At 45.4% G+C, this 10,209-nt stretch overlaps 1 protein-coding gene across 1 annotated transcript in view; it reads right to left on the bottom strand.

The window, feature by feature from the left end:
* Window positions 1-2,950: 2,950 nt before the first annotated feature.
* LOC108506985 overlaps window positions 2,951-10,209 on the bottom strand; it is a 17,460-nt gene continuing 10,201 nt past the window's right edge. Inside the window, exons 4-6 of the mRNA XM_017834508.1 lie at window positions 6,961-7,124; window positions 3,401-3,538; window positions 2,951-3,159 (exon numbers count right to left, since the gene is read on the bottom strand). Of these exons, the coding sequence (XP_017689997.1) occupies window positions 2,951-3,159; window positions 3,401-3,538; window positions 6,961-7,124 (511 nt within the window). The remainder of the gene's footprint in view (window positions 3,160-3,400; window positions 3,539-6,960; window positions 7,125-10,209) is intronic.

Below are 10,209 nucleotides of genomic sequence, written 5' to 3' on the forward strand. Positions count from 1 at the left end.
GATGTGTCTCCCCCATCCTGCCTGGGTGACAGCGGGGCCCGGTGCCTCTAGGTGCAGTTTATCCTTGTGCCACTTCTGAGCCTGAATTTCACATCAAGAATTCACACCTCTTTTTTTGGTTTTTTTTTTTTTTTTTTAAATCAAATAAACTGGGTTGAAAAGTTTAAAAAAGAAAATATTCCTTTTAAAGGCTTTTTGAGTTTGTCAAAAATTTGTCAAAAACCAGTATTTAACTGCTTGGGGGGTTCTCCCCCATTTGGTATTTCTCTGAACTTAAGCTTTTCTGGTTGAGACAGAAAAAGAAAAAGAAAAAAATAATTAAAGAGATTGAAAGCCTACTCTTTCAGTGGTTTACAAGTTGGTATTTTCCATTATATTGAAAACCAATAAATGTAAAGTTATTTTTACTCCCTCCTGGAATAAATCCATTTTCAAAAGCTTGGCTGGCAAAACCCAACAAGTCAATTTGCACCTAAAATCTTTCACTCGCTCACTTTCATTCCACTTTGAGAACTGCAGGAGAAACTCAAGGTTGCCTGATGTGTGAGTGGTTTTTTGGTGTTGCTTGTTGTTGCAGAATATGAAGCATAGAAGGCCCATGACTGAGGCTCCCTTTTCCCTTTCCTAACTGTATTATGTTGTCATTTGGCTGCACAGCAGGGATTGAAAACTCTCCTCCTTTGAATTACTGGCATGTCAGTAACTCACTTACCACATGCTGCTTTCTGAAGGAAAAACACCCTCCCAAACCCATCAAAGTGTACGTTTTCCTTGATACGGACAACATTTCCTACCCCTTATTTCAGTGACAGATTAAGTCATTTGTGCAATGACCTCTGACACGAGCATTAATACCTTGGTCCTGGATTTCCATACTGTTTGCTCACTTTGCCACCGGTGTTGGTGACAGTGTGCAAATATCTTGATGCATTAGAGAGCATCTGAGCCACGCAGGACTGCTTCTTCTGACCTCCTTCCTTCCAGTTTGTTCCTTTAAAAACATCTTTCCCTGTGCTACCAGACAAGCCTGGCCAGGTTTTGTTCCAGCTGTGAAGCAGCTTGGATAGGGGACAGCTGGAAGATTGGAAGTCACAGGGCAAAGTGTGCCCAGCGTGAATTTGCCCATCACAGGATTGAAACAACGTCTGTAAATCACAGTCACTTTTAATTAGCTCCTGAAAAATAAAATCCTGGGCATTAGGTCTCCTGGAGGGAGCTGTACCTCCCACAGCAAAACAGCAACATGCCCCCTTTCCCTCTGCCAAAGTAAAAAGGAAAAGGACGATACTCCTGAAAGCCCCACACAGTGCAAAGGAAGCTGCACATCTCCTCACATCCAGCAACCACACAGAGATCCACACTGACTGGAAGAAGGGCTCCACTGTTTCTTCCCTCATTTATTCTCCAGAGAGATGTTGTTAAAAATATTTTGCTTTTGATGTATCTGCATAGATTACAGGCAGAGAAGCTGCTGACCACAGGGGGATACACACAGAGCTTGCCTCTTAACTGCTGGCCCTGAGTCTGTTCCAGAGCCACAAAGCTGTGCAGTCCAGAGCTGAACTCGGGGCGAGCAGTTCAAACAAATCCCAAATCTCCAAGCTGCGCTCGGTCAAACTGCTCGGCTCACCTTCCATATCAAAAGCATACATAATTACACGAGCCCTGATGTACTCAGAAGGATGGTGAACTTCAGCCTTCACCTGGAGATGATTCTCCTTTGCTTAGATCTGCTTGGGAATGACATGATTGATTTTTTTTTTTTTTTAAGGAGCATTAAAAAAGCAGTGACTGCATGGAGCTGTTATTGCAAACAGGTTCACATATCAGCATTTCCTGAAGAACCACTTGTATTGCTTTTCTGCTGCTCAGTACTACAATTTGTACAATTTGCAAAATGAAAGCTGTTATCATTCAGAAAACTAAAATCCTTTTGGCCATGTGCCATGCAACACCATTCACCTACTAAAATTAGCAGTAGCTCCTTCCTAAGGAAGTTTTCAGAAGGGAAACAAAAATACTTAGAAATGTTTTCCCATGAAACCTGCTGTGCAGCCACAGACCTGCACTTCTAATGTATAGCAGACCTCAAACCACACTGGGATCCAAACTATAGTCTCAAATGTTGCTGGAAACACTTCTTGCAGCCTGATGTGGAACACAAATACTGTCTTGAAAGACAAGGTACAGCCGTGTATCCTTTAGCTACAAGACAGAATTCCCTCCTACAAAAGGTACCTGAATGAAGGGGAAGCAGTGTCAGATCCTGCTGAACCCACAGGGATGCAGATAACCTTGGTGTGGACACTGAGAGGGTTTTTGGGCAAGTTACTTGACCTCTCCACCTTTCCTTGTGTTAAAATAAGGTGTGCAAGCCTGAGGTCCTTCTGTAAAGCACTGCATTGAAACAGTGACTTCAAAATTAAGGTCAAAAGAAAGTAACTTCACTGGGCTTTGCGTATATTTCAACTTATGAAATAAATATTTTGCTAACCTGAGGTTGAAGTAATTTTCCTTATGTCAAATATATATTTCTTTTGAAGGAAGTGGTTTATAAAGCATTCTGGCTGCAGGGGAGGAGAAATATGTGCATGTGCAGAGCTGTCTTACTGCTGCTCTGGTACCTCTGCAGCACTTGGTAGCCTTTGCTGGGGCAAATACTCTTTTACTGGGTTTGGTCAGGCCTCTTGTTAGCAGTAGGAATACTTGAGGTGAAATGACACAACAGGTTTGGTGTAATTCAGGGTTCCTCAAGTGAGTGTTTGTTTACTGTGTAAGGACAGTCAATAAATATTTGCATCAGAGTTGTCACTGACTGTGGGATGTCAGAATAAAAGCACCCAAAATCCATCTGTCTTGGAGAGAGGTGCCCAAGCCTCTCATGAGGACAGACAGGCAAGTCTCCAAACACATCCCAGTCAAGCCCAGGCAGCCTGAGGAATACATACCTTCAGGCACGGGGCTGTGACATATGGCAAACACTGAGCTGTGACAGCAGCGAGGTGTTTGGGAGAAGGCACATGACACAGCTCACAGCCAGAAACAAGGATGAAGCCGTGCAGGCGTCGGTCAACACGGATTCCACACGCTCCAGCTGGTACAGAACCACAGCCAGGCTATCCCACAGTGCTGAGCACAGCCAGCACCTGGCCTGCAGCACTACCAGAAAAACCCACGGATAAAAGCCGAGGAGCAGCCTTTCCCAACTGCCCGCCGTGCATGAACAAAGTATTACATTAGATTTCGATTTTTTTTTAAGAAATGTGATATTAGATTTTCTCATATAAAGGATAGAAATAACACAGAACACCCAAAGCTGTAACCCCCCCCCCCCCAGATTTTACCTTTCATTTCCTGGCTGAAGCACAGCCTGGGTAAGAGCAGAGCCTCCAAAACACACCTCTCAGCACAATCTTGGCAGCCTCTCCTTGCAAGCAGGTCCTGCCCTCAGCCAGGTCCCAGCTCACCCAGCCAGGGGCCTGGCCAACTGTGACTGGAGCTCCTGCAGAGCTTTTCCCACTAGGCTTTCTAATTAAAACTGAAAGAAAGAGAAGACTAATTCAGCAATAGCAGAACAGCCCAGACGAAACACTGCTCACAGAGCAGAGATGCTGAGCACGTGTTTGTGCTCTTGGCCCCACACACCCCTGAGCTTGCCTTGCTGCTGCAGGGCTGCTTCAGCCTGTGGGGCTGGGGGGGTGGTGTAAGATCCTCAGGCCATTTGGCAGAGAAATCTCCATGCCCCAGTTTCCCCACCTGTGAAAAAACCCCAATATTTTTCCTGTAACAGCTGTGAAAATCCAAGCAGGAAAGGAGAAAAGGTGCTTGGCTTCAATAACACAATCAATGCAGCAATGCCCAAGTAAAACTCCTTCCATGCCTATCCTGCAATGCTGTCCATGGCTGGACTCATCCCCAGATGATGGGAGCCTTAAAAAAACAGGCAGCTACTGCTGGTCCTAAGGCTCAGATCAGTGGTCCCATTCCCACCACGCTCCTCACCCAAAGCCTGAGCTGATTGTGACTCCACCACTGAAGCACCCCACGGGGCACTGAGGTTGTTGAAAGGCCAAGGGTTTGGTGTTAAACACTGCCTGGTGGGTCTGACATGGCTGTGCCACCTTCTGCCACACTGGCAGAGGGCTGAGTGTGGCTCTCCCTGTGATTATAAAATTCCTGTGTTCTCCACAGCCTTGTTTGGCTGTATGGAGTGTGCATCTCTTCTGAAGAGCATCCAGGTAAGATGCCTCAGGGCAAATATGGAAGCACAGAGGAACATTGGTAGAAAAAAAGCCAAGTGTCAGTTCAGAGGAATTATAAGGGATGTGAGGATTTCAACAGAGAGCAATTCAGCCTGGATATACCCACCCTCTGAGGAACAGAGAATATTGGCAATGGTGCAGCAGCTGTAACTCTAAACCAGGCTCATGCTGACATCTCCGTGATGGCAACAGACCTGCCCTCATCATGCTGCCCAACATCCCTCCATCCATCCCTCTCTCCATGCCCATCCCCAGCCTCTGAAGCCCAAACTCCAGCCCCATCTGGATTTAACATGGCACTGCTGTGATCTGCTGAAGTGCTGAATTACAGTTGCCTAAAGCCTGGGGTCTGCTGAGCCAGGCCCTGCACACTCCCACTTTTCCTCTTTTAACACCTGAAAGAAAATGGCTCAGGCAATGCCTTCTCTAAATGGAGCAGGCACATTACTGTGTTTGGTATAGGGTGAACAAAAGTGGCTAAAATGGAAGGTCTGACAGTTTTTCTATCACAAACTGTATCATCAGAGTTTCACTTCTCAGCTGCAAACAGCTGTAGGCTGGGACTTGGCAACAGGATGTCCGACAAAAAGCGCATTTTTATTTTCTGAACCTTTATTTTGTTGGTGCCCATTCCTGGATTCTGCACACACAAATGTTGGGCTACTGTTAGAGGTGCTTTTGCCGTCCTTATGGGATGGAGGAGACAAGACAGCCTGTGTTTAAAGGTGAACTTAGTAGTGCAGGCTCGTGGCTGACCCCTTGATGATTTTAACATAGCTTTAGGAGTGTGAAAATAGAGCTATGGGCTAAACCTATAGTGCCAATGGAAAAGAGCAATGAGATCCCCCTCAATGTGCTACAGACACACGGTGGTTGGATGTGACATGTTTTTCTCTTTGTCTTTGTTAAACTGACAAGCTGTTCTGTGGAAATAAACACACCCAGCACAGTCGTCTGTCTGTCCAGGGCGCTGAACTTCCCAGCAGGATTCTCAGCTGCTCTGGTACCTGCAAAAATCTGATGTGTGAAATTGTGGGTGGGAGGCAAGTGTGGGGAAAGAAAAAAAAAAAGGCTTATGGCAGAAAGCACCAAGGCAAATCGTGTTACGGACTTTGTTGTTATTCTCACTCTGGACTATCTCTGTCCTCTAGTGGAAAATCTCTCCCTCAAAACTGGATGTGAGCCTGACCCTGAATAGCTCCTTGCTTTTCTGTATCATATGTTTTTTCCTCTCCCTTTTACTGTCAGAGGGGATTCTTTGATGCTCTTTCTCCTACAGAGTCTGTTTTCCAGTTGCTATGGCTGTGAACAGCCAGAGAAGCAGCATTCCCAGGAACCAGAGAAAAATGTGGTTGGTGATAGCTTAGCACAGTGTTTCAAATATCAATTGTCCTGACTAACAGATCACACAGGCTCTGACATAAAGTTCAGGTCTCGGCATTCAAGCCTGGCTGCAAAGAGTAAGAATTTGGTAAAAGGACAGATTTTCCTCCAGGATTACCCCAGCCTGTCCAGGCTGGTGAGAAATCTGCAGTCAACTGGAGGAGTTCGTCACGGTCAAAATTAAAAAGCAAAACATCACGAAAGATGGAGATTCTAGCAGATCTTTGCTTGTCCCTGGCAATTTCTTTGATGTTGTTCCAGGAGGTGTGGTGGGCTGTTCTGCCCAAATGTACATTTGTCAGGAGCTTAAACCACCTTCGAGAGCCCTGTACGAGACCTGGAGGTTGTTCCCTGGCAGGAGATTCAGCGCTGGGATGGATTTTCTCATGGAAGTTCAGTTTGATGTTAAACACCTGACTTGAAGGTGTTTAACCTTGAGTCTGGGGACTTTTGAGAGCTGTGACCAAAAGCTGCCAAAAGAAGAGAAAAAAAAGAGACACCCAGGAGGTGCCCACAAGGGGTGTTACACTGCAGCCTTGGGAACATGAGAAGTGGCAGTTGGGAATGGATATTTTACATCCAATTCCTTGTTCCTGAAGGTAAAGGATGATGAAAGGCATTTCCCTAAGGCAGAAAGAACTTACTTGTGTACCAGTTTAACCTAACTCCCAACTGTGGAAGCTTGGGGCAATCCAACAGCCCTTGCTATTTTATATTTTCCCCTTCAGTATGATCAAGCTGTACTGAAGACAAATGGAACTTTTTAGTCTAATAGTGCATTCACTGGAAAACATTTATTTACTTCAGTTGAAACACTCCACAAGCCCCTGTCAAATTCCTTTGTTAGAAAACAGCACAAAACAATCGAAGGAAGAGTCCCTACTTTCTCAAAACAAATCACCCTGACCTGCTGATCTGAAACCAGTTCATCTTGAGGTTCACCTAGCTTTTATTTCAGAAGATAGAAAGGCCATCTCATTCCCAAATTCCGTAAACTTTGAGTTTAAACCAAACCAAAAAGCATCTATTTGTGCACTTGTGCATTAGATGCTCTTGGCACCTGTCAGCTTCTCCATTTCAATCTACATCTTATTACATTTTCAGTCTTGACACTGCCCTGCAGTGACAAGTTCCACAGATGAATTGCCACATGGTAAGAAAGGATTTTCCTCCCTCCCTCCCAACTAAGAGCCTGCCTTGAACTTCAAACTGGTTTCCTTATGTGTATTTAAATAAATAGCAAGCTTGCAAGGGAATATACACACTCATCACTTAGCTCAAGGTTCATAATAAGCATGTAGGAGCTCAGACTTACTTGGTTCCGTGGGTCTGTGCTTTAGATAGCTGGAAAAACTTCTGATTACTTTCTGTTCCCAGAACTTGAAGTGTAAACCTCGGGTCCATCTCAGAGCCTCAGTATGAAGCAGGGAACACATCCAGCTGACCCACAAAAATCCTTTCTCGGGCCACTGCATTGTGCTGAAAAGGGGAAATATTTGTGAACAGTAAACAGCAGCTCAGAAATAATTATTTTCTAATGGTACCTGCTCTAGTTGGGTCATTTTCTGCTCATTTCCTTCTGCTGTGTCAATGCCTCTGATCCTCCACCGTCTGGTTTCGACGTGGGGAGCAGCAGGCATCTTACACATCCATTTGTGCAGGGCTGAATTTGGATGTCAGCAATTTGTTATGGATACCTCCTGCTGCATGATAGGGATGTTTTCTGCAGAGTGACAGCTGAGTAATCTCTCCCTGCATGTACAGCAGATTAAAAAACCTGAAAATCCCCTGTCCCTACAGACTGCCAGGCAAACAAGCACAAGGAGACAACAATCAGCTGGGGCTCTAGAGATAAACTAAATAATTACCTGGTGCTTATTAGCAGCTTATTAACACAAATCTAATTTTATCACTGCAGGTAGAATTCTGCATGAAAATGTTTGATGAGCAATGACAAAGGTTTCACTCCTTCCCACACAGCCTGCAACACCCTTGAGAGAGCAGAGTAGTAAAATCACAAAACTCCTGGCGTGTGAAAGGGTAAAAGATTACCGTTGGAAGCACCTAAAAAGAAGGGAATTGGTCCTATAAATGTACAGACATTTGCTTCCAGAAGGCCAAAGTTAAGCATTCACTCTATGAAGCCAGAACAAACATAGTATTGCTGAGATTTTCTTTTGCATTAAATGATATATATATATATATATAGATATAGATATAGATACATATATATAGAGAGAGAGGTGTATATATATTTTTCTTTTGAAGTTACAAGAATAATTTCCCATCTTCAGTTATTTAGGAAGAAATGATCTCTGTGACTCAGGACAGAAGGGCTGCCTGCTTTTTAATAATCACATCTTTTGGGTTGAACCTGAAAGCAGCAGCAGCCAGAGCTGAGGCTCAGCAGAAGCTGACCCAGGCCACCCCTTCCTCACTTCCCCACATCACCATGACTTCCAGGCAGAAGGAAGCAAAGCAGTTTCTTTTCTTTTTTTCTTTAGTGCAAACAGGTAAAATATTTAAGCTTTGAAATAACTAATTACCCTCCCTATGAACTCTCCCAAGGACAGTTTTAAAGAAAAGACGGAAGATTGCTGATAAATGCATATGCTTTTGGGTAAGAAGGAAAGCAGTGAGGATTTGAGGAGCAGTGAGGACGGCAGCGTGCCAGGCAGTGTCATGTCCCTGCCACCTTGTGACAAGGCGCTACAACTGCAAAGCCCCAAAGCCGGCAAGCCCTGGAGCTTTCAGATGGACCTTGTTCTCTCCCCGGCTCCCCAGGGGGATGTCCAGAGTCCCAGGCAGGGATAAAGTTCCTGCCATGCTGTCTGGGGACAAGACCCTCTCTGCAGGTCCCCCCTGTGGGATGGGGGACCTCCAGTGTCTATCACAAGCTTCATTTTGTCAACATCCATGTGCTGTGTTAGAGCTGGCAGAGGTCAAGGCTTTTTAGAATCATAGGTTTATTCAGGTTGGAAAAGCCCTCTAAGACCATCGAGTCTAACCATTAACCCAGCACTGCCAAGCTCATCACTAAACCATGTCCCCAGGTGCCACATCTACACATCTTTTAAACATCTCCAGGGATATTTAAAGGTGACTCAACACTTTCCCGGGCAGCCTGTTCCAATGCCTGACCACCCTTTCAGTGAAGAAATTTTTCCTAATATTCAATCTAAACCTCCCTTGGCACAACTTGAGGCCATTTCCTATTGCTTCTTAACTGGGAGATGTCTTGTTACCTAAAGTTATCTGCTTGTTACTTAGAAGGTCTCTGGGTTGCCTGTATGAGAGGAGAAGTACTCCCACCACAGGGAATGGAACCTCAGGAGTTCCCACACGGAGGTAGGGAGAGCTGTGGTCCTCACCAGTGCTCAGATATCATTTTTCAGTGGTTGGCTCTGCTTTTCCTCCCAGGCAGAGCTCTGCAGAGTGCTTCGAACTTGGCTGTTCAGGAGGGGGGAAAAATAGGTTAGCCAAGTTTTTTATCCAGACTTATCTGATGTTTTTGCCTGCTTTGCCTCTTCCTGACTTCCTCGGCCTAAGAAAACAGCTGCCTTTGGCCTTCTAAGGGGAACTTTTATGTAATGCTTGAAAAAAACAACAAGAAAGCGAGTGTCTTATTTTTAAAGACTCAGCCGAGGAGACACGTTATCGCAGCTTCTCCATCCCCACTGCCTGCAGAGCTGTGGCACCGAGCCAGCACTGCTCCTCCTTCAGTTCATTCCCAAATCTGCTGGGAGAGCTGAAGGCTACTTTGGTTTTCCATTGTTCAGGTTTTCCTGCAGAAGATCTTTTACTTAATGGAAAGGGCCTTCCTGCCTCACACGCTGTGTGACAGGTTGCACAGGCTGTGGTGGCCTCTGCTCCAGCTGGGGAGGGGTTTCTTCTTCCACTGGTTCCTGCCTGGAGCAGGTTGCCCAGAGAAGCTGTGGCTGCCCCATCCCTGGAAGTGTTCAAGGCCAGGCTGGAAGGGAGCTCCAAGCAACCTGGTCTAGTGGAAGGTGTCCCTGCCCACGGCAGGAGAGCTGGAACAACATGTTCTTTAAGGTCCCTTCCAACCCAAATCATTCCATGATTCTGCGAACTCGGTAGAGCTGGGCACACAAACAGATTTGTGCCTCTGATGCTGAAAAGGATGAGATGTCGACTGTGAGAGAGCTACACTGTCTTCCTTAATATTTACTTTGCAGAGATGCAAACACTTGAAGGAAGAATTTTTCACCGCAAGAGTTTTCCAATGCTACAAAGTTTCAGTGCAGGGAAACGGAGCCATCAAAAGCATGTTGGATAAGTGTGCAGACAAAAATTGCGGACTTGGTCAACTGTCTGTTTTCACAGTTTAGGTAAAGCATGTGCTCACTACCTTGGTGAGGTCTCTGGTGGCTCCACAGGACGTGGGTGAGCGCATGGGGAAGCTGAAGAAGGGGACCGGCAAATTCCGGGGACAAATGATAAAATGCAGTTGAAAGAACTATTTGGTCTGATCAACACCATGATGCTCATCTTTCCATGGATGTTGCAAGGGGTTGGTTTTAACATCAACAAGAAGACAAAATAC

The sequence above is a fragment of the Lepidothrix coronata genome, unplaced genomic scaffold (assembly GCF_001604755.1).
Source record: "Lepidothrix coronata isolate B3197 unplaced genomic scaffold, Lepidothrix_coronata-1.0 Scaffold234, whole genome shotgun sequence".
Taxonomy (NCBI): domain Eukaryota; kingdom Metazoa; phylum Chordata; class Aves; order Passeriformes; family Pipridae; genus Lepidothrix; species Lepidothrix coronata.